Source organism: Emydura macquarii, unplaced genomic scaffold (assembly GCF_026122565.2).
Source record: "Emydura macquarii macquarii isolate MOO-44397 ecotype Brisbane River unplaced genomic scaffold, CSIRO-AGI_Emac_v2 contig_2531, whole genome shotgun sequence".
Taxonomy (NCBI): Eukaryota; Metazoa; Chordata; order Testudines; family Chelidae; genus Emydura; species Emydura macquarii.
Window position 1 is genome coordinate 2,367,099 of NW_027132668.1, and position 27,879 is coordinate 2,394,977.

Here is a 27,879-nt window from a genome sequence, read left to right on the forward strand (position 1 = left end):
TTGATGCACCAACTGCAATAATATTTTAAGCCACTCCCTGGCTTGCTGGATAGTTTAGGGGAAGGTCAGCTATTTTTGACTGGCCACGCCTTGATAGAGAAACAGAGTAAAGCTCTTTCATCAATATCCTAAAATAGAAGGCCCTTTCCATCTGTCCCGCTGAAGTCAGCCTTGTGGAACATAAGTCAGGGAAGACAAATCAACCCACAAGGCACAGGGAAAAACAGAAAGACAAGGAAAGAGAAACTATTTCAAACACAGGCTGCATTCTCCAAGCAGAACTTACTGTCCACTTGCCTTATTTTTTACTTTGTTGAGAGGGTTGATTTTAAAAATAATTAAAAAAGAAATCCATATTCATTTGGAAACAAATCAACGATGAAACTGAGTGTGGGGATATTTTTTGGAGGCTTCTTTGGGGCGCTGGGAGTTTTGCTCTTTTTGGTGGCCTTTGGAACAGATTACTGGCTTCTTGCTACAGAAGTTGGAAGATGTTCAGAAGGTCCAAACAATACCAGGGTTAGTATGTGTATTTTCTCTTCAGAATAATAACCTGCATTAGTTTCACAGATGTGTTCCTTTCTTCTTCAGGTAAAAAGAACTTACTGTATGGACACTAAGTCTCACTCTTGTGTTTATGGGCCGTATCCAAAGCCTATTGCAGTCAGTAGAAAGATTTTTATTGACTTCATTTGGCTTTGGTCAGGCCCATTGTGCTCAGAACTATGAGATGCAATCTGAGCTTTTGACAAAGGAGCTAACGTTGTACAGGTTTCCTTTAAATAATCTGCATTCAGGTAGGCTGTTTTCTTTATTATTTTCAACTAAAAACTAGATTTGATGAGATTTGATTCTGTCACCTACCTGAAACATGCCTTGACTATGCTCATGCATGCAGGCTACAATGATTGCATTTGTTTTGTGCAGGAGGAGAAGGTCACTTTCCACCATGAAGGTTTCTTCTGGAGGTGCTGGTTTGCTGGAAATGTAGGAGAGGACGCTAGCAATATTTGGAAATTTTGGTACAGTAAGTGTAGTTTATATGTTTACATTATCTTTACCATGTTGATGCAAAGGCTGAAATTTTTTGTTACTCATCTGGTACAATATATATCTCTATTATGATCTCATATAAATAAGGACCATCTCTCTCTCTTTCTCTCTCTCTCTCTCACACACACATACACACGCCCCAGATTCTGGCCCCCCAAATGATTGCTTTGACTTCTCTGGCAGTGCAAGTCACCCTTAAATCTGCCCTAATTGGGCATTCACCTTAGGTAGAGGAATCTCTAACTGGCATGGAGCTGACAGTGTTGGTATCCCTTACTCAGGAAAACCCTCACTGCGAGTTTTGCCTGAAGAAGAACCTGGAGACTGGATCATAGAATTCAGTCTGCCACACTAGAGAATGTGTTTAAAAGTGTTCTACTCAGAACAAATGCAACTCATCATCATATAAATACTATATATTAATGTTCAGACTTTTTTCCCCCCCTAGCCAACCAGTCGCCTTCTAAGAACTGCACACATGCCTACCTTTCTCCATTTCCTCTTATCCGAGATGAGCACAACTCAACCTCCTATGACTCTGCAATCAGTAAGTACTTTCTTAGTTACAAATGTACACCTATAGTTTCAGGAAAACAATTTGGATACTTCAGTATGAAGTTGCTATATCACTTCATACAGTTTAATTAATGGAGCTTTGGCATTTCATAGTCCAGATGATTTTAAAATATGTTTGGAAGTAAAAATGTAAGCAAAAATTCAATCATTTTATTTCACCAGGGCTGGTTTGCTCCCTTTTGGAAGCCATAATATTTAGGTTGCTATCCAGCAAAGACTTAACTAAGCATGTGCTTAAGCCCTTTGCTGGATGGGGGCATAGTTTCCAAGTGTGAAATTTTCTTTAAGAGACTGTTCTTCCGTTTTCCCAATAAACAAAGTAGCTTCCCAAAAAACAGCTTAAAATTGAATATGGTATAAGAATATAAAAGAACAATTTAGTTTCGCTTCAAAGAGCAAATGTATCTTAAACTCCACTAATTTAAGCGCCAGTTTCAGAAAGTTAGATTGCTCATGTGATGAATAATCCTCCTGCATTTATGCTTGCTTTTCTCTGATTGATTGAGTTAGTGGTTCCCTCCAGAACAATGCTTTTTGTTCCTGTGTGGTTGTGTTGGGCTGGGATGCCTCCTTGTGGCTGGAGATAAGCTCTTGCCTGGTCTGGCACCCCCTTCCATTGGTTCTTTGCACTGTGTCCTTCTCTCCCCCCACCTCCGGGATTTGGGGTGCTCCCTCTTCATGACTCGGCCCTCCAGCCAGATCACTATTTAGTCCTCCACTTCCAGGTGTCAACATCCCACTGGACAAGCTGTCCGTATGCCATGTCAGACAGTCGTCCTGTCCAAGTCCAGGTTCACTGGCTGGTAGGAGAACCCAGGCCCTCCCATTGTCTCCAGGTTCCAGACCAGGGACCCCATGCCTAGCAACCACAGTCTGCTCAGTCTCAGCCCTGTTGGTGTTTTCCTGGGCACCTCCTACCTCACTTCTCGATCACCTGGCCCACAGCAGGTTTACCAACCCAGATTTGCCAACAGGATTTTCCCACTGTCTCTGTTGATTCTCCAGGATTTGCATAAGTAGTACCTGGATCCCCCTTGGTTGTGTTTTTGTCTCCCTTAACTGGAAGCAGAAATTCTAGGGTCCCACGTGGGAGAGTGTTCCTGCCTTCTGCAAAAAGGCCTCTGCACACAGCAGTTCCATTGTCTTTTTCCCTGTCCTTTTCTCATACAGTGTCTTACCCTCCCCTTATATCGGGGGTGAGCACCAGGCCTGTGTTCTTCACTAGATTTGTAATGGGGTCTTACTCACTGCTTGGGGCACATCCTTGTGCCTGGATCTGGGGATCAGCTCTTGCTTGGTCCAGCACCCTCTTCCATCAGTTCCTCACACTGTGGCCCCTCTCTCTTTCTCTTTCTGGGACTTGGGGTGCTTTCTGTGCCTGCACTCTCTGACTAGACACTATTTAGTCCTCCTCTTCCGGAGTGTCAAAGTTCCACTGGACAAGCTGTTCATATGCTGTGTCAGACAGTCTTCCATTCCAAGTCCAGGTCCAGTGCCACTTTCCCAGTGGCTAGTAGGAGAACCTAGACCTGCCCACTGTCTTCATGGTCCAGCCCAGGGATCCTATGCCTGAGCAACCATGGTCTGCTCAATCTCAGACCCTGTTGTTGTTTCCTTGGGTTTCTTCCTACCTCACTTCTCTATCTCCTGGCCCACCTCAGGATTTACCAGCCTGAGCTTTCTCTACTTCCAGTGGCTATTCCACCCCTCTTGGTTTCTTGCCAGATTCCGTATTCCAGGGCAGCATTCCAGGGCTTACTCTCCTCCTAGAACTCTGCCCTTGCCAGCTCCCTTTCTGTCTTCTAGGGAGTGACTGCAGAACTCTTCCTTACAGCTTCCTCCTGCTCTCTGCTTCCTAGCTTTATACTACCCTCCAGACTGCCCCTACCCAACGGGGCTTCATCGTCAATTAGACTTTATCAGTCTCTGGCTCTCCTCCATGCACAACCTATAAGGTTAATTGACCCTTTTTAACCAGCTCAGGCCTAGTGTGGGGTGGACATGCCATCACAATCTTACACTGTATACATGACAAACATATCAGTAAGATTTCAAAACATATACTTTCCTAATGTGAGAGAGATGAAATAAAGACACCACTATATTCTACTAGATTAACTCTAGTACAGTGTAGTAAGGACATTATTTTCTGCACTGTAGTTGGTAAACTGAGTTTGTACAAGTGCCACTTAAAAAAATTGGGCCAGTTGTTGTGACATTGATGTGAAAGGTCAAATCAAGGAGTTTATGCAAGTCTAGGGGAAATTATTTTTCAAATGATATAGGGCTAGCACATCTTTCTGTTTCACAATGTATACAAGAGACATGACTTATGTATATCCTTGAACTTGCACTATGCCTATTAGTGTGTTCATGATCTGATTCTTGTTGTATATACTGCTTACGTAAGAAAATAACTTGTACTGTCAACAACTCTGTTCATCCTTTAAAAAAGAAATATTAACTAGTAGTCCAGGAAGAGTTCAAGCCTGGCCATTCAAGGCCATAGGTCAAATCCATGACTTTACAGCACATCTAGCGAAATTTGTCTTTCCAATGACATATGGCAGAAACTCAGTTCCTAACAATCTAGAAGGAGTTTGCATCCAACCATTCATTCATAAATTCATAAAGTATCCCCATATTATATTATATGATTGCACAGAAGTGGACAAATAATAAGGAGAGGAGAAAGGAACATCATCAACATTTTTTATTAATTTTAGTTAATATTTGCCAAAAGAGCCATTGCTCAAATATAATTTACCTATCTATATTTCATATTAGGAGTTTAAAAATAGAGAAAATTGTACTATAGATAATGTTGCAGGAACTCTGTATCCAGAGCCATCTCTACTATTTAAATAGATACAGTTGGATTGCTTTGGAGCTAATTACAATTCTGATAAGAAAGAGATTGTTTCTGTACCCAGTTCATGCCACACAAGTTCATTTTCAGCAACTGAGTCTAATTGTTTATTAGAGCAGATATTTACATTCAAGAATCTTTCATAATGATCATAATAGCCTCCTCTGCTATTTAATGCCCTTTTACATTATTGTCATTTTTACTAATACACATCTTTACTAGTACACATCTTTAGTCTAGCACTCCTCTATCCCCGGTATTTTAGTAGAACAAGCTTCTGACAACTTGTGGGATCTGCATTTGTTAAATTAAGAAATAGTAGAAGTGTATCCTCGTATTCTTATACACCCTAGGTGACATCTTAGCTCTGGTGAAGCAAATGGCAAAATTCTATTGATTTCAACAGAGCCAGGATTTCATCCATTATTTTTGTGTCTGTTTGGAGTGTTCAATACTGTATCTGAATTAACCATATAACAAAAGGAAACTATTAAACTATTGAGATTATTGCTTCCCTTTAGCTGTTCTTCTACTGTTTTTGTTGATGGTTCCAGTTTATCTTAATCTCAGCCTCAAAATTGCAAAACAAATTCTATTATAACCCCCATTTTCACACGCTCATAACTTTCTCAAACATTCACCCTCAGAGGTAAAATCTTCCACAGCTGGTCTCTTCCTGAAGGTGAACTTTTTTTAAAGTGACTCCTGTAACCCATATTTTAACTGAGACAATGAGGGGTAAAAAATCAGTTTTCCTTCTGAAAAAAAAATTTTAGCCACCCATTTTAGAATATGCATATTGTAAGGAAATGCTCTAAACTCAACCAGAAGTTATAGGCTTGATGCAGGAATTACTGGGTGAAGTTCTATAGCCTGTGTTATGTAGGAGGTCAGACTAGATTATTTCAATGGTCCCTTCTGGGACCTATGAATCGGAGTTTTGTTTTGGTTTTTTAAACCCAAACAACTGAAGTTTTAAAGCTAAAACTTGTATGAAAAAATCTAATGTGCATGCATTTATGCAATTTTCAAAGACACCTAAGTTTCTCTGATCTGTTTATTTTTCAAGCCAAGTAAAGGCAAAAGATTTGGCCCCGTATGTCCTATTTGACTTTAATGGGCTTTGCATCATCTCAGAACCGTTTGGCACTAACTGCAGGCCGTGGTGGAACACTAATATTCATGCTTTTCCTGTTCCTCACACTGAGATCAGTTATTTGTGAACATCATTTCCAGTTTGCCTAGCTAAAGCAGCTCAGGCAGAGGAAAGGAAACAGTCTCCCAAGAAGTTTCTAAACCTGGAAGATTTAAGTAATACACATGGGGCCAAATTCCCCGCTGGGATAACTCTAACTTCAATGAAAATTTGGTCCAAAGCAGTTAGGGGCAACCGTTCAAAGAGGCCTCAGTCCACCTTCCATTTGTTTGCTCATACCCTGCATGCTCAGTTTTCAAGCTGTCATGCTTGTTTGCTCAGGTGACAGTGACAAAAAATGTGCATGCAGATGGAGGCCTTAGAGTTTATGGCTGTCTTTAAACACTGCTAGATACATTTAAAATCCAAGTCTACAAAACATCAGGCACAGGGTCCATTTCATTCTGCTGCTGAAACTCAGGCTGTAAGGCCCTCAGTGGGCACCTTGGGTAGAGATGTGGTGTTGCAAACCACTCAGCATCTTAGCTCTTTCAGAGATTTAAATGTCCATTGTAGCATTCCTGGGTTTTTCTTGCATTGTTGCCCACACATACATGATCAGTTTTTTAGCAGTTAGAGTCACAGCTTCAAAACTGTAACTTGTTACACTTTATACTGTCACCATTATTTTGCGCTACTGTACACGTTCACTTTTATAAACACCATATGTCTTTCAGTGATGGAACGACAGTTTACAATGACAGTGTGCAGATAATAGGCAAACACCTACGGACTCTAGCTGTGCTGCCATTGGATCCACTTGCACTGAATTTCATAAAATAATAAGTATTGGTTACAAACTAACAATGCAAGAAAACCAGAATGATCACATGCACCAATAAAGCATCAGCAACATGCAAACCCAGTTGGAGCCATGTAATTCTCATATTAGTAGGAGCTGCACGGACAACACCGCACGCTACTTTGAAAAAGTAGGGGTATGGTATTAAAATAGTAATATATTGATACATTAATTGTATCTCATTACTTATCCCAAACACTAAACACCAGCGTTCAGGTAGTATCAGATATGTTGCTAAATAACTTTTGCTACAGAATGTTTTTTGAATTAAAGTAATATAGTTATTTTTTCGGATCCGGACCTGATTGCAAGATCTGCACAGTGCAAATAGTCCTGTAATCCCATGTAATCCCATCACATATAATCCCATTGACCTCGCTGGGACTATTCCCAAGCATAAGGGTTGCAAGATTTGGTCCAAGTTGAGGAATGACTCTTTATTTGCAAATCAACTGTGTAATTCAGCATAGTTCCTTTGAAGCTAGCTAGCTCAGAAAGTCATTCAATTTCAAGAATTTACTCTGATTTATAACAACTGAATAATCTGACCCGTAGCCCTTAGTAGTTTTTTTTCTGACCCCATCTGACCATTCATATTGTGTTTTGTACTGTACCGAACATACTGTCAGCACTTAACATAATAATTATATGGATGCAGAATGTCCATAGAGTTGAGAATTTCAGTTGATTTCAACTATTACGTTTTAATAGCTGAATCAAATTTTTGTCGGTGTTGCTGTCTTGAGACTTACCTAGTAGAACATTTTTATCCTGAGAAATATTAACAGTGGCATCTGAAAATAATAATTTTATATAAATTACCTCTCAGGTTTCTATCTCCAGGGGAAGAATTGCTCTCATATTATACAGGCACTATTTAAGCCAAACAGCTTGCCTTGTAGCACGTTAGTAATGGAAACCTTCCAGCTGTACACCGAGTCAAAGCAAGAAATATTTAACAGAAAAATGTTTCAGCAGCATGAAAATTGTGTTTGTTTTATTGCTAAGACTCAGTGGGTTTTTTTTGTTTGTTTTTAAAAGAAGTAATTAATACTAATTAGAAGTAATAGTTCTAGTTCTACTAGAAGTAACTATTACTAATTACTGGTAATGGAAATCTTATGAGAAAAAACTGTCTGGCAAGATTTATGGTATTTTCAGCTGGGTCTCAAATAGGATGGGCCTAATACTGATAGGATGAGCCCAGTACTGATCTCTCTTTCCTCTGAAGTAAAAACCAACATGACACTCCTGATTTACATTGCTGAATTAGACCCTCTACATCTAGTTTTTATTTTATTTTATTATATTTGGGGGATATTTTGTTACTTCTGTCCCTGGCAGGACAGAGAAAGGTAAAGAGAAACTTCAGTAAACCCCAGAAAAGGTTTAGTTCAGGGATGGAGATTGTGGGTTAATGTTCAGGTCAATTCCTATTCAGATCAGTTAGCAGTCCTTTATAATGATTACATGCAGCTATACCTGCACATATATCAAAAAGGCTTTCAGCTTTACAGTATTTTAATAATTTATCTTTTGCTTTAAACAGTTTTCTATAGACTATAGGAAATATATTTGGTAGCTATCTGAATGGACCAAATTTTTAAATACTTGCAGCCAGAGTTGTAGGAAAGATAATCAAATAACTGGTATGGTTTAATGAATTTTGGTATTAGCATCTCCAGCTAGAGATCTATGCACGGCCTTCTTATAGTTGTCCTCAGCTAGCCTGTGCTTGGCTATCTCATTTTATAGTTTGTGGGGGGTGCATCACCCTTGCACGTGATGTGTGCTTTGTGGACTATACAGGTCCTGATTCTCAGCTGCATAACATTTCATGATATATTTGTCACCAATGATGCTTTGGATTCTCTCTTTCTTTGGAAAATCCTCTCACCCCTGATGTAAGGTTTACAGCAGCTGAGAATAATGCCAGTATGATCATGTCCTATCATGTTTCTCTACATTACTGACATTACTGCTGTAGTTACATGAGGCACCTTTTAAGTCTTTCTAGATCAAACTTACCACTACTTTTCTTCTCTGTCTATATCACAGGTATATACTGCATTAAAATACCAGATCATGAATTCCTTTGCTTGCAGGGGTAGGAGCTATTTCTCCCAACAACATTCAGGTCACTGCTCAAGACCAGCCACTTCAGCTAATTAATAAATGATGTAGAGAAGCTCTGAAGGGCATCCTCTTAATCTTCAATTGGAAGGATGAAGGTCAGGGTTTTGGGAATAAAGAGGGCTAATAAGGGAACAAAAGAATGAACCTGAGTGCTTCACTAGTGACTGAAGATGCTCTTCTTTGGGAAAAATAAATAAAAAGACAAAATTACATGCCAAGCAATTTGGAAAACTGGTAACACATTAAAATGTTAATGTCCCTGTGCTCTGCTATGAATGGAGTGGAGCATAAAGGCAGACAGACAGTCTGTTCTCCTGTTTTGTTCCAAGCATGATTATATTTTTAGGCTTGCCTGACACTGCCAAGGGAAGTTATGTGCCGAGATAAAGGGAAAGTTTGCTGAGCTGATTTATGGAACTGTTCTGTTTTAAATTATTGCACCATAAAGTGTGGCATCTAAGATAAATACTGCCAATAGGATTATCACAGAATGTGCAGAGTTCCCTTGTACTTTCTTACTCTAACTGTAGGAAATGCCTCAAATACTACGAATACAGTACTGAAGTTAGCTAACTCAGTACATCCGGGAAATTAATTTACTTTAGGCCTGATTCTTCCACCTCGGCTAAGGTTGAGTAGTACCTTACTCGAGCCAGAACATAGCACATCCTAAGCACTGTCTCAAGGGAGTAGAAATGGTGCACAGGTGCACAATGCCATTTCTTGCACAGGTGCACAATACCATTGAATCCCTTGCACAGGTGCACAATACCATTGAATCCCTTGTACAGGTGCACAATACCATTTCTTCTTGCAAGGAGGGTCCCTGGAACTACTGTGTCCCCTCCTTACATAGGTGTGGAAGAGAGGCAGGGCATGGAGAGAGCTTTGTCTTTGCTCCCTTCCCCGTAACATACCTGGCAACTCAGCTACACTGGCATGTAGGGAAGCACATACTGAAGCACTTTTAGACCTGTGGCAGTTTACTCCCTCCCCAGAGCAGTGGAGAGACAGAGAGATATTGACTCAGAGAGTCATCCCAAACTGCTTCAGGCAGCACAATGACATATAGTTCCTTTCTATGGGCTGTATTGCAAAGTGATGTCCAAGCTCCCTATGAGTAGTGACATTGATTGTAGTCAATTGACTTGAGGAGTAAGGTCTTATTCAGTGTGAGTAAAGGCTGCATCATTTGGCCCTTAGTTTTTTCAGGTAGTTGGCAAGTTTTTACATATCACTAATGTGCAGTTTAGGAGTATTTTGTAATTTCATTTTGGGCACTTGTGGTAGCACATGTGCACAGCTAAGAATGTATTAATGTACACTACTCACTTTACATACGATTAATCTAAAATAAAATAGCAATGTTACATGTAAAGCAAGTTTTGAAACATTTAACTCTTGGTTCTTATACTGGCCCCATCACTGTGGTTTCTAAACATCTTCCAGAGTTTAAAATAATAACAAAAATGTGTTTTGCATAAACAGAATAAAGACACTCTCTCTTTTGTTCCCTAGGGGAGTGAGTTAGGTGGGATATGTGTGTATTTATTCTTGAGATGCTGACAGATTAAGCACATTGGTGTGTGGGAAAGCAAGATCAAAGAAGTGGGATATGCTTTTGTATCTGAAGGTAGTGAGGTTCATGGTCATCTGTAGTCCCTATTGGAATGTATTCCAAAATCAGTGGCCCACCACCAAGAATGACCTGTCTCCTGCACACACAAGTTCTGAGACAGTTACATTGTTATTGAGAAGTGGAGTTGGTGAAGTCCTGAAGAATGAGAGAGCCCTTTAGTTATCCTGGGTCTAAATGCTTAAGGACCTGGAAAACGAATGATGAAGACCCTAAAGTTTACTCACTGTTCAACGGGAACCCAATAGAGTGGCAAAGTACTGTGGTAGTCTATGTTGCTGATGATTCAAGCTGCTCCATTCTGCACCAGTTATAGCTTTTTCAAGGATGATGGCTTCAAGCCATCATATATGGCATTGCAATAATCCAGTCTGGAAGTAATGAAGATGTGTGTGGACACATGGCCAAGTTGGCATGTAGTTTCCTAGTTAGTCATAGATGAAATAATACATTTTTTGTGTCTGAAACTATGTGGGAGGGTAGCTTCAGTGGACAGCACAGAAGGACTCCTATACTTCTGACTATCTTAAAGTCAGGGGACAAACTTCCTTGACTAGTGAAGCCATCACATAGCTACAAGCACTGTAAAGTCTTTTCCTTTAACTACCAGAAAAAATTCATTCTTGCTTGAGTTTGACTTCAGCCAACTCTTTTGCAGCCATATGCTGGTCTTGGCTGGACATTGGGATAGCTGGATGACAGAGATGTTAATGGATGTTGTGAAAGATAAACAGTTCAGTGTCATCTAGATATTGTTGGCATTTGAGTCCATGGAGACTCACGATTTGTTCCCATCCCACTTGTAAATACTGAATAGGCTAGGAGAGTGGCCTGACTCCTATAGAACACCACAGTTGAGAGCTCTGGTGCCAGAAGAGAAGTTACTTGTTACCACCCTCAGGGTGCAACCCTCCAGACAGGAGTCAAACCATTTTAGAGTATTTCCCCAGACTAGTACCACAAATGTCATTGGCAACTGAGCATTTCATTACCATAGTGCTTTCTTCCATGTATTTTACCATGACTGCTGCTTTTTGCCCTTTAGGAGACAATGGTTAGGATAATTTCTGGCAAATAAATAGTGGATTTGAAAAATCCCAGGTTTTGGTTTTGCAAAGTTATGCTGTTTCCTGTTAACTTTGTTTCACTTTCTAGTGTGCAAAATTGACAATTAATGTGTTGTTGGCTGCAAAAACAGGGTTTGGGATCATCAAAGAAGTTAATTAGAGCTTGTAACAACTCCTAATTTGTCTAATGGGTTGCATTAGCGCACCCCTTCTTAAATTTTCAAGATGAATTTATTTAGATGTGTTAGCCTTTGTCAAATGATGACTTAGCTTAAGAGATGTGCAATTAGCCAGTTAAAAAAATTATTGTTAGAAACACTTTTTGGCCTGTATATGTCACAAAACTCTTAGCTCATTTATCACCAGCTTCATCCATTAATTCAGCACTGCTTGTCCTTGACTAACGGGGTTTTCTGAAACTTCACATTTTGAATATAATAAAGTACAAAGAGCTTTACTGACAGAATGGATCTGATTAAAAGCACTTAGTTCTTCTTTGGAAACATCATTTACATTTTTCTATCTGTTTTTGCTGCATTAGGTTTTCTTAAAACCTATTCAGGACAGGATCTTACAGATTGTTAGTGGGGATATTGGCCCAGCACCAAGGATTTTAATACATTATTACTATCTCTCCCCACCCCTCCTTCAACTTTGCTAAAACAATTGTATCCAGTCAAGTTAAGCAGCGATCCAAAAGTTTCCTGGCTACCATTTTGGTGCACCGTTTTTAAAACTACTTATATTGGTCAAATAAATGAACTTATTAAGCATACATACATTGTGTAAATACAGAATACCAGCATTTCATACCCCTCTATTATATATTTCATGATCACCAGATAAAATCTAGGGTTCAAACCTAATTCAGTCCATATGGTAAAATATATATTCAGTGGAAGCAGTCCTGGGATGACTGTTTGGTTTGATAAGAAAAATGAAAAGAGAAAAAAAATCTTTACTACAATACTATATTTGAGTTCTAAGGATTTTTGTGTTCTTTCCCCATTTTGGGGGTTTCCAGTTTATCGGGGTATCTGGACCGTGCTCATGCTCCTCGGGGTGATCGCTGTTCTGGTGGCCAGCTTCTTCATCATCTGTGCAGCTCCTTTTGCCAGCCATATTCTCTACAAAGCAGGAGGAGGCATTTTCATCGCTGCTGGTGGGTACCCTGTACACTCGGTCAATGGTAGCTGTCAACATATTGGGGCTATTTCCCCCACTTTTAAATATGTACCTGATTAGCAACCATAGTAAAAAAAAAATCATATACTTCAGTGCTCTGGGTATGTCAAGGGCCTGACTTAGAGATGCTATTTTCAATGTTTCTTAGGCATAAATATGTTTAAAATTTATGTTTGGGTTAAGATAAAGACCCCAAGACTTAAGTTAAATCACCCAAGTATATTTCAATTTTAGACTAAAATTTTCACACACAAAATTAAATAATATTGAGTAGTGCTGTCCTATAGTAACATGATTCTTGAGTGCTTGATTTAAGGTGATATGTTTGCAATGGCAATGATCATACTGGACTTTAATGAAGTTGGAAGCCACAGCACACATTCATATGAGCATTAGATCAGAAAGATTTTGAATGAGATTGGAGTGCCTGGGATTCTTACTATTGTTTCTAAAATGAAAGTTGAATAAATAATAGCTCTAAAAAATTTATTAAAGGGTGGTTTATAGCTGAGTTCCCATCTCCTGGTGAAATAACCTTAAAGACTCTTCAGACTCTCTAGTGATCCTAAATACACCCTATAGCTAAAGATCATGTTTTGTTTTAAATTTTATTTGTCACACACTTAGCATATTGTGCTTTTTTTTTTGTTTTTTACATTTTCTTTAATGAAAATGTCAATTACTATGCAGGCAGCATAATGAAGACCAAAATATGTCTTATACAGGAATAGTAACAGTCCAGTTAAATTCAACTGAACAATACAAAACTGGAGAAGTTTGTGTGTTTTCATGGGTTCTTGCACATCAGAGTACAGAAAGAAAATTTTCCAAAGTGATGGTGTCCAGGGAAGCTATATAGTATACAGTAAAATAAACACAAACACCATATATTCAAATATGCTGAGACATAGGGCATTTAGGCTTGTTAAATTGGGGAGAGATATGTGTTGGGAAAATTTCAAACCTATTGGCCAAATTCAAGGGTGAGGTGGCAAGAGCCTAAGAGTATGTCTACTCTCCAATGTAAGCCCAGGGTTAGTGGGACTTGAGTCAGCTGACCTGTGTTAGAGAATCTGGGGCTTGAGTGTCTACACTGATTCTTAACCCTACATTAAGACTTTTCTAATGGGGGCTCGAACCTGGGGCTGTGATGTTCACACTACACTACACAGACTTGAATCAAAACAACCATATCTCAGACTCCGTAGTGCCCTTCTGAAATGTGACTGCTCTGGTCCTCTGAATTTGGGAAATTATTACTGTCCACCCATGTTACAGAAAGTTTGAATAGCCTGCCAACACAGCCTGTCGAGCAACATGGAGGAGACCCCTCTTCAAGAAGTTCTCGTGCTATCGCTTTCACTCCTGTGTCAGGTTTTGGGCAGCGCTTCCGTGAGGTGCTGTTGGACATTTGTCAGCATTTTCAGACCCACCAAAGGTACCTAACAGAGCTTAGGATGGAGGAGGAACAGTACACTGGCATGGCTGACTTGCTCAATATACTCGATGCCTGCCACTTAGACCAGTGCTCCTGGTGCAGGAACACAAGCATAGACTGGTGGGATCCCATCATCATACAGACCTGGGATGACCAGAAGTGGGGTCTAGAACTTGTGCATGAAGACAGCTACGTTTCTGGAGCTTTGTGAGCAGCTTGCCTCGACCATTTAGCATAAAGATTCACACATGAGGCCACCCTTGCTGGTCCAGAAGCAAGTTGCTACAGCCATCTGGAAGCTGGCAACCACAGACTGCTACAGGTTCATTGCCAACCAGTTTGGTGTTGGAAAGTTGACTGTGGGAGCAAAGGTTTCCGAGGCAATCAGGCACATGGTTTACCCCAAGATGGTGTGCATATATGAATGTCAATAGGGGCTGCAATCAGAAAGTTCATGATGCCAGGATTTTTCACCCATTGGGATTCTACATTCAGGGATAGGCTGGGATATTATTCCTACCAACTGACTGTCATAAATGGAGTGACTGTCCCTACTGTTACTCTGGGGGGGGAGGGGGGGGGGCTCCACATACCTCCTCTTGCTATGACTTATGAAACTGTGTCATGATTTCAGAAGCCTCGGCAAAAGAAGAATTACACGCTCAGCAGGTGTAGAACGGAGGTTGAATGTGCTTTGGCAGATTGAAAATCTGTTGGAGAGGCCAACAGACCCGTTTGGAGGCTAGTGTCATCAATGCTGTCCGCATGAGTGTGGCTTCCTGTGCTCTTCACAATATTTGATGCCAGAGATGAGCCATTACCCCTTGAATGGACTTATGACAGTGAGGGGGCCACTGAATTGGTACCCTCAGCCATAAAGTGCAGCTACCACAGCTGAAGCTGGATGCTTGGTAACAGAAGTCAGGGATGCTTTGTGCTTCCACTTTATGGACTTGCATGGCCCCAGGGAAGAGGAGGAATAGTACTTCTATGAATGTGCCTGGGGGGAGGCAGGCTGGGGGGGGGTTCAGTGCTTGGGGAGGGGTGGGGCTTGATTACCATGCAATGTAGTTATGAATGATATGGTGACTTACAAAAGGGGTGGGATGATTCACAGTATGGATTCCTATGAGGAAGGAGAAGTGATTGAAGAGTGGATTGCTGTACCCAACTGTACAGAGGAATAGTGTTTGCTTACCAAGTCCTAATTGTTCCTGATCCATGTGTTGTTTTTATTATCGCCTGGTATGATGCAGTGATAGCAATACACTTTCTTGAGGACATAAAAGGCTTTATTTATAAACTGTGTTAAAACAGTCACCCGTTGCCAGGCAGGCTAGCTGCATTATAACACCCAAACACTAGTCACAAAAGAACATTTCCAAAACAAAACAAAGTGCATCAATCCATGCAAACAAGACAGAACCCCCGCTACTGCTGCATGTCCCAATGCGCCCCCCCTCTCCCCCCTGTTTTCCTTTTCCTTCTTTTCCCATTTTCCATGCACTTTAGTGCTGGGCAGGGGATGGAGGGGTCAGGACAGAGCTGCATGGGATTTAGTGGCCTTACCCAGCCACTTACGGGGCCCAATTGCATGGGCCACCCTGACATGGAGTTTTCCAAGCTGTTTCTGGACTGAGGATGTGTCACAGGGGAATCAGGCCATGGTGCAGGAGAGGCAGCAGAAGCTGGTCATCTTGCAGCCCTGATTGAGATGAGCTGCTCAAACTGTTCTGTCTGCTGAGTTCTGTCCTTCTCCCTTAGCTGCTGTGGCTGTTCTAGGAACTGCGTTGCAAGTGCCTGCTCTAGCACTGAAACTCTGTCCTTAAGCTGTGCAATGAGCCTCTGCCTTTCTTTATGCCTCTGGGCATGCCTTTTCTCTAGTCGTAAGTCCCTCTGTTTCTGGTACTGGACTTGATTGTTGGCCCTTTCCAGAACTTCAACCATCAGTTCATCACGGAAATGTTTCCTTTTGGAATGGTCCATTAAAGAACGTTGGGCCAGGCTTGTACTGCACCGAGGTTGAGATGTAGAGGTCCAGCAGCCAGGAGAGGTCAAGGGGCCTGCAATAGGACAAGAAACAGAGGGTTATTGTCTCATAGCTCCGTGGAGGAGCACAGAAAGAATTCTTGTAATATTTTATGTCCTTGAAATTCCACATTTCAAAACTGAACTGAAATATATTGTGAGAGGGATGCTTCAGTCTGCAGATCTCCTTGGACACAGCCTGGTTAATCCCAGTTAAAGTAGTGCAGATACAATGGTAAGTTAAACATTCTAAGCTGATTTTGTTTTACAAAAGTTGGATAACTGCTTGGATTTGCGGTGGAGGACAGTCAGTGGCTTTGCTACAAAAGCTATTTCTATCATTTCAGGCCTGTCACATTTTGGAGGACATAACTGTTTTTGTGGTGCCTTGTTGGCAAAGGGAGATGTTATTCCAAGCTGCTGGTGGGAAACCTGCAGTATGCGCAATTGAAGTATTCAAATGTATGGTGACTGAACAGCACATCTGAGTGGAATGGTCTGGTTAGCTACCACGGTGACTCTGGAAAAGATGCCTTTCCCTGCAATGTGACCACCTAGCTGGAGTTCCTGCTTCAGGAAAAGTTTGCAGCTAACAGCATGCAGGTTTGGGTCGGAATTCATAAGGGAATCAATGGGAATGCTGCATTGGCTTCCACAGGGCTTAGCTTGTTATGGCTGCATGCAAACATGCAGAACTCCACAGCCTTCCTTCTCCCCACCGCCAGCACGTTTCTGGATAAAAATTCAAATCTCAGCTGTATTTGTCACAGGATTGTGTCACCTATAGATGGCAGAGACTGTTGTTAGTTGTTGGTGGTGTGTGTGTGTTCCTCGTGTGTACGTTGTCCCAGCTCTGCGCAGATAACAGAGACACCACTCCACAATCGAATAATTCAACATGACCACAAATTCGCTGAGCAACGAAGGCACCTGGCCAGGTTTATTGTGGGCAACCATGTTTCTAGTATCCTGTAGACTCTACAGGACAACTAACACATGTATGCTTGTTACAATAGTACTGGCTCAGTAAACGGCAGGACTTTCCATTCCCCACTCAGCCAGACAAAGATGTTTCCTCTAAGTCCCCCTTTTATACATTGATACAAACAAGTTTTGTATTACCCCTCTGACATGTGCAGTTGCCACCTCCTGATGTGGCAGGGTACCAACCTTTGACGTGCAAAGATACCACCCATTACCTTGTACTTGATGGTTTGGTCACAACATCTCTATTCATCATATTAACAAGACATTTCTATCCATTTTAGTGTCATGTATAACTCATGTAGCTGCTGGAAAAAGGTATAAATTTATATCTACTTAAAGTCCCTCTAAACTTATCTCTGAATTTGCCCCAAATATATTCTTCTATATTCTTGCCAGTTTTCTGTCTCCTTTCCTAGTAGTGCCTATATCTTACATAAAATAAGCACTGTGATGCTATTCCCTCAGTTATCGATTCCCATAGCATATTAGAACTGGTTACAATTTTCCATCAAAGTAAAACTTGCTCAACAAAAGTAACACATTCTTGGTGGTTTATAAATTTGTGAGGGTATTACCTCCTTCTCCCGCTACACTTCAGCTGTTCCTGTTTAAAGGTATAATGTTAAGACTACAAGAGCACAGACACTCAGAGCTGAAGTCGAAACTTTTACTCTTAACTCACACATAATACACACTATATATTCTAAAACAACTTGAGTTCTGTAGCACTTTAAAGACTAACCATTTTAATTGCAGTAGGCATAAGCTTTCGTGAGCCTCAGCTCACTTCCTCAGATGCAGTTGGTAGAAATGATACAGCAAAATAGGAAACACAGAAAATATATAGAAGGCAACATTTACATATCCAAGGGCATAGATAACAATGGGGAAGCTGGGTACTTGAGGCTTGATGACAACCATTGAGTAGGAGGTGAGAATTCAAATTCAAGAAATAATTTGCTCTGATGACCCATTCTCACCTCCTACTCAATGGTTGTCATCAAGCCTCAAGTACCCAGCTTCCCCATTGTTATCTATGCCCTTGGATATGTAAATATTGCCTTCTATATATTTTCTGTGTTTCCTATTTTGCTGTATCATTTCTACCAATTGCATCTGAGGAAGTGAGCTGAGGCTCACGAAAGCTTATGCCTACTGCAATTAAAATGGTTAGTCTTTAAAGTGCTACAGAACTCAAGTTGTTTTTGCTATATAGAGACTAACACGGCTACCCCTCTGGAACCAATATATATTCTGCCACTGTACAAGTGCACAATTGAGATGAGTATCTTATTGAAGCATTGCTTTGTCAGTCTTGGAAAGTATGAGGTATCATGCTGAAGTAGAGAGAGAGAGAGAGAGCCTGGAACACTGGGCCTGGTGCAAAATCTGAGGCCTAAACCAAAGGCTATAAGCCAAAGTTGGGCCATGTATTTGTTTGTACAGTACCTAAGTCAATGGGGCCCTAGTATAGGCACTACTGAAATATCAATAATAATAGTGAAGAAAAGCTGGGAGATTGGGCAAAATCCCACTCTGATTTACCAGGAGTGATACCTAAGAGAATGACTTGTGACATTGTCTGGACTGTTACATTTTGGACCAAAAAATAGCCACTAGAACCAGTGGAGAATGTCTGAGCGTGTGCGTGTTCTTCACCTTCTTGATGTGGAGGGAGGCAATATGCCTATGTAAGGAATAATGTCTGCTGGATGCTTGAGGAAGTGTGCTGAGAATACTGACCTTGAAGCCAGAACCCCTCCTGCAGCATTACAGTGCATATAGCACCAGTGGCTTTAATGGTGCAGGCAGTAAGTAGCATTATGGCTGCCTCCTGTGTGAATATATTACAGAAGGGGAATGGGTGTGTTCAAGAACATAGTCACTGACAGCAGTCTTAGTAAAGCCCATAATTACCTTGGGCCCAATCCTGCAAGCTATTGTGCACCTTGTGAGATGAAGTTAGAGCTGTCAACTCTTACTGACCTCAGTGTGAATAGATGGGACTAACTAGCCTCCAGGAGATATACAGCACATTGCAGGATCAAGCCCTTTATAGGCACCTAAGATCAGGAATATACTGAGGACTATTTCACTTTTTTGCAGACAGAGACAGAATGTGTGAAGGGAATGATCTCTTCTATTTAGCTGCTCAATGAGAGCCAAATTCTGCCCTCAGATGTATGTGGCAGCACCTTTTATTCTAAATGAGTTCTGGTGTGCATATTCAAGAGCAGAATTTGTTCCTTATGGTCTCCTGTTAAAGGTTCCCAGAGCTATAATGACAACAGTTGGAGTGGGAGGGAAGTCTGAAGTAAATCTGACCAAAAAAAAAAAATTATAAAAGTTGCCTACAAATTAGAGGAGTTCTAATCTCCTAGGCACAAGCAAAAGGCTCACATCATTCTGTCTAGCACCTGTTGTCTTCATATCTATGCAGTGAAAGATTTGTGCTATAAACAGCCATTCTTCATTGACAAGTGAAAGGCATTTCTACGTGGGAATAATGAGTACTAAAGGCCAGCAAACTGCTTCTTGAATTCATAGACATTTCTAAAGGTTCTGTATTCTTTTTCTTCTGCAGTATGCAAAAGTATTTGTTTGAAAGAAATTCAAAAGAACAAATGCTAAAGACAGAAAAAAGTGACCTCAGAGAAGTCCATGTCTTATCACACTGCACAGTGCTGTGTATCAAACATGTGTTCTTAAAAAAAATAAAAAAAGCAAAATGGAAAGAAAAGGGTGGAAAGTATTTATTTATCCTAATCTCTCTCAGACATATTTCATGTTATAGAAAGAATTTCACCAGTCATTCCAGATTCATCCAACTGCTGTTTTATTCTATGCTCTGCAAGAGCAAATGGACCCACACTGTTTGCAAAAGGGTCTACCAGATGAAAAAATAGAAATATATCACAGTCTGAAATGTTGCTAAAAATATCTGTTTCTTGAAATTGTGTGGGTTTCTTTTTTTTAAAAGCTCAGTCATTTTGGCTGGAAGCTTGGCCAAGAGTTCATGATATTTACAACAGATTGTTAGCGTAAGATGGCAGGAACAGATTTCCCCAATAAAGATATTAATTTTTGTACATTCCCCTTTGTAATGAACTGACATTCCAATTACACTTGGAACATATGCTTGCTAGATTTTTATTGGCATGACTAATATTTAGAAGGAGAGAAATGAGCTAGTGGTGAAAATTTGTGACTATAAAAATAAGATGGAGCAGCTACAGCAAATTATTCAAGAGGAAGTTTTTTCTTGCAATCCTCCATAAGTGGTGTAAACTTTATCTAAATAAATAGTCATTACAAATAAAGGACGTAAGTCTGATCTCACTTATACAAGGGTTATACTGACTTTGTTATTACTTGTGATTTAAGCTAGCAAATTAACTTCAGAATCAGGCCCAAAGCTTCTACATAACAGGCAATACACAGAATTATACTGATTTGGCTTGCTGTCTCAAAGCTTCAAACACCAAACTAGTTATGTTTTTCTTATTACACTGTAGAGAAATTTCCTTAAAAAATTATTATATTCCCTGTATACAAAGTGAAGCACTTACAGACTATGGTAATTAGTGCCAATTTAAAAACCTTAAACAGATAAACACATAATAAAAAAGAAACCCCACAGTTGCCTGGAAAGATTTTGAATCGTTTCCGATCCTCATTTATTTACACACACCTGTGTGTCAGGAGGCTCTACTCACCACTGGATAGCACCTCCTCCTGGCCATTCTGGAGATTAGCTCCACCAGGCCAACGCCCCTTCCTCTGCTCACACTGCATCTCTCTCTCTCTCCCTCTTTGTCTACAGCCCCTCTATTGCTCCAGGAGCTGCTGCTTCCTTTTCAAGAGTTAGCCCTCCAGCCAGGTCACTCAGCAGTTTTCCCTTTCCAGAATGTTTGTTCAAGGTCCCTCTCCATAGGCAGCCCTCACACCCACTGCCCTGATGATGTGACTCCAGTAGTCTTCATACCCACTGCCCAGTGGTGCTGAAACAATTTGTATAGTGGGGGAACTGAGAGCCATTGAACCAAACTGTAAACCCTATATATAATGGAAACCACTTCAAGCCAGGGGGTGCAGCACACCCCACACTCCACACCCCTAATTCCAGCACCTATGTCACTGCCCTTAATTATTCCACTCCGCAGTGATAGAAGAACCCAGGCCTACCTTCTACCCTGGATTCCAGTTCCAACTATACCAACTCTACTGCTTTCATCCCTGGACTCCTTCCTATCACACTGCTTCTCCCATACCAGGCACAGGGAGATACAAGCTTCCTCCCTACTGCTAGTTGTTGCCAACTTCATGGCTACAAAGAAAGTCTTTCTGTTTCCTGACAGCTGAGTTTTCTTCGGAGTTTCCTCCACACAGCCTAAATCTCCCTGTTTGCCGCCTAATTGGCTGACTGGGCCCACCTGACCTAATTCAGCTCTCTCAGATCCAATGTGGGAGAACACCCTGCAGGATGTAATATATAGTATATATATTTTAGCTGGTGAGACATATGAAAAGTTGCCTGCTTGTCTGGCAAGGAAAGAGAACAGCCAGGTAAAAAGATGAGCCAGCAATCTGATCCGATGAACAACTGGTAAACAACTGAGTTAGTAAATTAATCTTAGTGCTAGGCCAAAAAAGTGCTTATACAATATTTATACCTTTGTAACAGTATATTAACAGTATAGTAACAGTATATTAAAGGTGAGCCCCTGCATGTGGGGGTGCGCTTGCATTTAATTCTATACTGTGCTCTGTTCATGTGGACTGATCACTCACTGAAGCAGCAAATAAATGACACACTTCTTCCGCTCAAAAGTATGTCTGTGAATCTGTGCGTTCTGGATGGTGAGAAAGAAATAACTGGTCAACACACCCCAACAGATTGTGATAAGTGCTTCACGAACCACTTATAACTGATGTAAGTTGACAGCTTGAATATGGCAGAAGGCACCATGGCCTTATGCACAGGTTGCAGGACTGGACGTCAGAAGAGCTATCTGAGTTTTATTATTGGTTCTGCCACTGATTCCTATCTGACTTTGAGCAAATCACTTATGGCCTGGTTTTCAGAGGAGCTGAGCACCCACTAGAGTTGTCAAGCATATTGGGTGTATGCAGGGGTGTGCACAGGAATTTAAATTTGACCCCTTTTTTGAGGGGCACTTTCTGTACCCCTTCCCCGCCCACCAGCCCCAGGTGCAGCTCACTCTTCCCCACCCTGGCCCAGCTGTGGCAGGAGCTCGCTTTCCCCGTCAACCCCCACCCCATCCCCCTGTGGCCCCAGGGCTGGAGGAGTTCTGTGCCCATGATGATTATTGGGGGGGATGTGCCCCTGTTTGCCCCCCTTGTGCATGGCCCTCTGTGTATGCTCAAAATCTCTGAAAATTAGATCATTAATCTCTCTGCCTCATTTTTCTTTCTGTAAAATTGAGATAATGATACTAACTCATGTTTAGTGCTTTTTATCTATAGATCTCTATGCACTATATAAGTGCTGAGTGTTTTTATATGATCCTGTTCATAACTCTGATGATATCCCATGTTTCAGAAAATGTTCTTACATGTTGTACATAGGGTAACAGCTAACTATAATGTCAGTCGACAGGATTACTGTTTTTACTTTGTGTTGGATGCTATTTTTGTGACTACTTAGCTCTTGACTCTTTCACACCTTCCTAAAAAGGTGTGTTGCCAACATGCATTAAATTGTCTCATCTGAAACTGGGAAATTCTTTTTTATAAGTGAATACCTAACTACCAGAGAAATGTTCAGGGCTCTATTCCCCATTCAGTAAGTAGAAAAACAGCTTCTCTTTGAATGAATATCACTATGTGGTAACAGGAGCAAAGTCCCATTAAAGAGAATGAGACTTAAACATGTGCTTAAAGTTAGGTACACACATGTGGTTTACTCAGTAGGGATGGCGCTAAAAGGAAGCCTCCAATCCTAACATCTGAAGTTTCCAAACAGATGATTTAGCAATAAAGCAAGCACCGTACGCTGATGATCTGCTTCTCAGACCTTGACATTTCTATTAATAGTGTATTTCTCTCTATATCTCAGAATACAAGATGAAATGGGCAAAAAATGAGATTTTGCCTCTTACTAATTTCTGCTTCCCAACCTATTTTATATGTTCTCTTCTGTGATGGAATTCACAAGTATTTAAGTTCTGAGTTGTCCAATTTTTGCCTGACTTTAATTCAGCAATAAACTAAAAGCTAGAATAACTAAGTAGTCCTTATTGCCTGGTGGGGGCACTTAGAAACAATAAACATGGTTTTAGTGTCTCAGTTAACAGATGTGGTTTAGATTTCCTTCTCACTTTTCCAGAAGTATTTTTCTCTCTGCTTAGGATACATTTTTTTAAAAGTCAGTTTCCCTGCTTAAATTTAGCACACATCGGTATTAATGCCCTGCTGTGAAATCACATGACATCTGACTTAGTCTATGTTGCTTCACTCTCCTTTTGCTGTTTCTGCTCCCCACTCTCCAGCTATTCAAGGCTGGCACCAATTATAAAGGGTTGCTCACTATTGCTGTGAGTACAAAGAGTGCCAATAGGAAGATATCACATGTTACAGGAGTTAGTCATTTTTAATGCCGGAACTCTACCATGCTATCTAGTTTATAGCTGCACAGTGCATTGGAGATTGAAAGTGCTAGAGGTATATAAGGTCTAGTTATTTTAGCTGTAATTACAATAGAAGCACCTATGTCACTGCTTTACCTTTTTACTTACTCTGGGTGAAATATATCCCTGGGGAGAGGGCCAGCAGAAGGACCGTGTGCCACTGAAGTCTCACTTGAACCTTTTTTGGGGGGACTTAAAATGATATAATAGGTATTGTGTTGATATGACATGTAGGCCCCTTGGCAAAGGTCCACTGTTCTTTGCAAACAACTCTTGTTTCAGACCTAACAAACTCACTACATCAAACACATCTCTTGCTGGTTATTTATCCAGAAGGGACAATGTAAGGCATTTACAGAAAGCACATAACTTATCAAGACTCATAATCATTGTGAGGTGTGTACAAGGTAATACTTAAGGAATAATATAATCATAATGAAAGTATGCTTTATGGACTTGGAGGAAAAGTCAGTCACCAGGTGGAAAACGTCACAGGGCTGGCCCATTCAAGAAGTAGGGTGTTATAATGCAAGGCTCAGTTGTCTAGTCTTGCTCCACCCCAATGGAAAACCATCAGACAAACAATCAATAACACTTGGAGGTAAAGAAGAAACATTACAATAGACAGGAGATGTAGGGCTGACTGGATTTATAGGAACTGGGATGCAAACTTTCATGAAAACACCCCTGCTCCACAACATGTCTTCTCAGTGAATGGATACAGAGTGCCCTCCCCGCCCTGTGTACCCCAAGAACAGTCACAGTTGACTATCTGCAGAGGGATGAATTTCATCCTCTGTATGGATTTTGTCACATTATTATTAAGGCATCTTTCAACATTTGGGTACTGTATTGAGCTAAATTGATGAGTTTAATTGTTTTAGCTTAGGTTTTGAAATATTGCCACCTCGGCTGTACTTCATTAATGTACTTGGCCCTGACACTTTTCTCTTGTTACACAGAAAATTACTAGACCATGACCTCTGTAACTCTGTTTGGGTCCAATATTGCCATAGTTCTCTACAGTATCTGTTATTGTTAGGTGTTCTGTTACAAGATTCTCTTGCTCAATTTCACTTTTATTTGGAAATTCTGCAATTTGATTTCTTGTGCACGTTTTGCCCTGAGGTGATCCCTCTATCTCTGATTGTTTCACTAATACCAGTATGTCTAATACAATATCAGTACTACATTTAATCAAGATTGAGTTTATGCAACATTTTGCTTAAAATACTTTCAAAATTTAATTTATAGCTTGTAGAGTTGGAGATTTTGACATTGTCATGAAATCAAGTACTTGGAAAATATGTAATCCCAAATGTGTATTTCATAGATGGCAGTGTGTATAGAGGCCTGCCTCACTCATTATATAGTAGTTCTGCTTGCCTTCAATCTCATTAAAACTGGAGATCCTTTGGGAATTTAAGTCATGTTTTGATTATGCCTCAGGTTAACCACTTTAGCTCTTTTTCGGTGGTCTTCAAAATCTAGTTTTCATAAACTTTAAGCAGTTGTGAACTCTCTCTTGTCAGATGTTCATGACGCAGTGTAAAGGCATTGCATTATGACAATAAAGCACCATGTCACTGCACTTAACTCTCTGAATTTGGGTTGACTAATGATTCCTGAAATACAGTTTAGCTGGTTTTAGGCTTTTTATATTTAACTATTTGCTGGCAATTGACTTCACACCTGGAGACCTGGAAAACCAAGTTCCTGGTACAAAATAATTCAAAGTCACTGCCATCAGATCAACCTTTCTGGATCGATTGAGTGGTCAGTGAAGACCCACTCAATTGATCAGAAAGTCGCCGCTGTAAAACCATCCCCTCAAGTGGCATAGCACTGCGTCGACGGGAATGTGGTTCCCGTCGGTGCAGTGCAGTGAAGATGCCGCGCAGAAGGGAAGTACAGCAGTCAACGGGAGTTATGCAAGCTACTCTGTGTAGCTTGTGTAACTCCTGTCGACTGCTGCCGAATCTCCAGGTAAGTGTAGACCAGAGCTCAGTCATTTACTTTCCTAACTGATCCTTCGCTCTGGTCCAGTATCCATGCTGCAAGGTCATATCTTTGAAAGACTAACATTCCATTGGAATAAAATGTAGTATTGTAACCAGTACATCAGCCAGCACTGGTGGTGCATTTGGCTCCATCTACCTGGTTCTGGTACATAAAGTAGTAGCAAAGTGATTAATAAAGTTTATGGGAAGTGTGCTCCTAATTTTCCATTTGTAAACAATCCAAGGGCTCTGCAGAATGTTGACTGGGGAAAAAGGCCATTTGTGTTATGACGGATTCCTTTCAGGAAGATACTGTAAATATTAACATACTACTGATTTTTATTATTAGTACTTTAATTTTTTTTCATATTGCACTCCTATTCCAGAAAGAATTTTGGGGACTTTTTCAGTGTGATGTATTAGGATTTGCCCGTAAAATGATTGAGTGGAATCTCCAAATTGAATACATTCTAAATGATGCCATTGACACTAGGGCCCACTGTGACATTCCTTGGTGTGGACATGCAAAATGGGTGAAGGGGATATAGGAATCTCCCTTCCACCCGCTTCACGTACTGCCCAAGATCTAGACACAGAAGCAATCCTTGAATGTGTGGAGCAGAGATATCTCTTCCCTAGAGTCCTCAGGGGATCAGGTACAATACAGTGGATACCCAGCCAAATCCAAGACATAAACATGTAGTTTCTTTGCTTCATAGTGGCTTTGGACTGCACATCAGAAACAGCTGCGCTCTTGCAATTTGGGCTAATGCTTCCCCATGCCCCTCCGATGCAATTAAACAAAAAAGGGGAAGTTAATACTGCTCAGAGCGACAGTAGGCAACAAATATGTGAAGATAGCTAACAGTGCTTAGTAAACAGCACTTGATCATTGACTGGTTCTGAGGTGATACCATAATTGGTAAATATAACAATTGTTTATTTCATATCACTTAACAGTAAAACTCTGTTTTTTTTTCAGGCATCTTGTTTTCACTGGTGGTCATGATGTATGTCATCTGGGTCCAGGCAATGGCTGATCTGGAAAACTACATGAATATGAAAAAAATTTATTGCCCGGACTTTGTTGTTCATGTGCGCTATGGCTGGTCTTTCATACTGGCTCCTATAGGAATATTTTTTGCTTTGTTTGCAGGAATGCTTTTCCTATTAGTAGGGCGTACTATTCAACTGCACTCTGACTAATCACACATCTGCTATTGTGTATAATGGGTATACTGGTATTGGGGGTGAAACATTTAAACTGGAACTTATGTACATTATTGCCACTACTATTATATAGAGTTTGTAGAAGCCTTTCTAGAATTGCTTAAGTTACTGGTTTAATTGAGATGTTCCTATGGGACACAAAACTCACTATAGGAAAAAATAACTTTTATTCCTAGCCAGTTCTTTAGGTACTACATGGCATGGTTCTCCCCATAACATTATCTGCAGCATTAGATCTCCCTGCAAACACAGGAGGGCAAACACCCCCCCCCCAACATAAAAATGGGTCAAATCAGGATTTTCTACATTTGTCTTTGCCATTTACTTTGTGCCACTGTCAAAAAAAAAATCCTTGTGAAGAATGGTAAAGACACAGGAAAACAAATGTTCAATAGAGTAATTTAATCCACCACTTCTCCCCCTTTCCTTTGCTTTAATATGAACAAACATGTCTGCACTTAAAAATAGAGTACAGTTGTTCATGTTGTTCATGTAGTATCCATGTGAACCTGGCAGTAAAGAAGATGATTCCAATGAATCATGATTTGGGGCAAGTATCTACATGTAATAGCTTAACTGTCAACATGATATGTTTTCCTGCTATGTAAACATTTGAAAGCTGTATGCTTCAATATTCTGAAATCTGTGTTTATTTGTTGCATGATTCTGTAAGCCAAAATAATATAGTTAAACTACTAATTAAAGGTATGCCAAAATTATATCATAAAACATATTGTGCAGATTTTTAAAATCAAGTTTTTACCTGGACATTTTGTAAGTATGTTTTATGATTGGCTTTTTTTCCCAACGTTATCTGGGACTTACACACTTTAAATAGTGGGAAAATTGCTGTATGATTACTTTTTTTAATTAAAAAGTAGTTTATTATAAATACAATATAAAGTGCATGAACATTTATGTCTTCTGCATTCTCAATTTCCTAAATATTTGCATATGAAATCTACAACACGGTAGACCAAATCCTGCTTGCCTGCAAGTACTCCCAATGAAGCCATTTGACTACGCC

General features: G+C 40.4%; 1 protein-coding gene across 1 annotated transcript; it reads left to right on the forward strand.

The window, feature by feature from the left end:
* Nucleotides 1-179: 179 nt before the first annotated feature.
* Nucleotides 180-27,723, forward strand: TMEM182 (transmembrane protein 182). Its single transcript, XM_067563528.1, has 5 exons — nucleotides 180-519; nucleotides 928-1,027; nucleotides 1,502-1,600; nucleotides 12,359-12,496; nucleotides 26,605-27,723. The coding sequence occupies exons 1-5, from the start codon at nucleotides 379-381 to the stop codon at nucleotides 26,826-26,828; spliced, it is 702 nt and encodes a 233-aa protein (XP_067419629.1). The 5' UTR covers nucleotides 180-378; the 3' UTR covers nucleotides 26,829-27,723.
* Nucleotides 27,724-27,879: the final 156 nt, after the last annotated feature.

Coding starts and splice junctions, on each gene's coding strand:
- TMEM182 (XM_067563528.1), top strand. CDS start 379: ATGAAACTGAGTGTGGGGATATTTTTTGGAGGCTTCTTTGGGGCGCTG. Junction 1,601..12,358: donor CTCCTATGACTCTGCAATCA/GTAAGTACTTTC, acceptor GGGGGTTTCCAG/TTTATCGGGGTATCTGGACC. Junction 12,497..26,604: donor AGGCATTTTCATCGCTGCTG/GTGGGTACCCTG, acceptor TTTTTTTTTCAG/GCATCTTGTTTTCACTGGTG.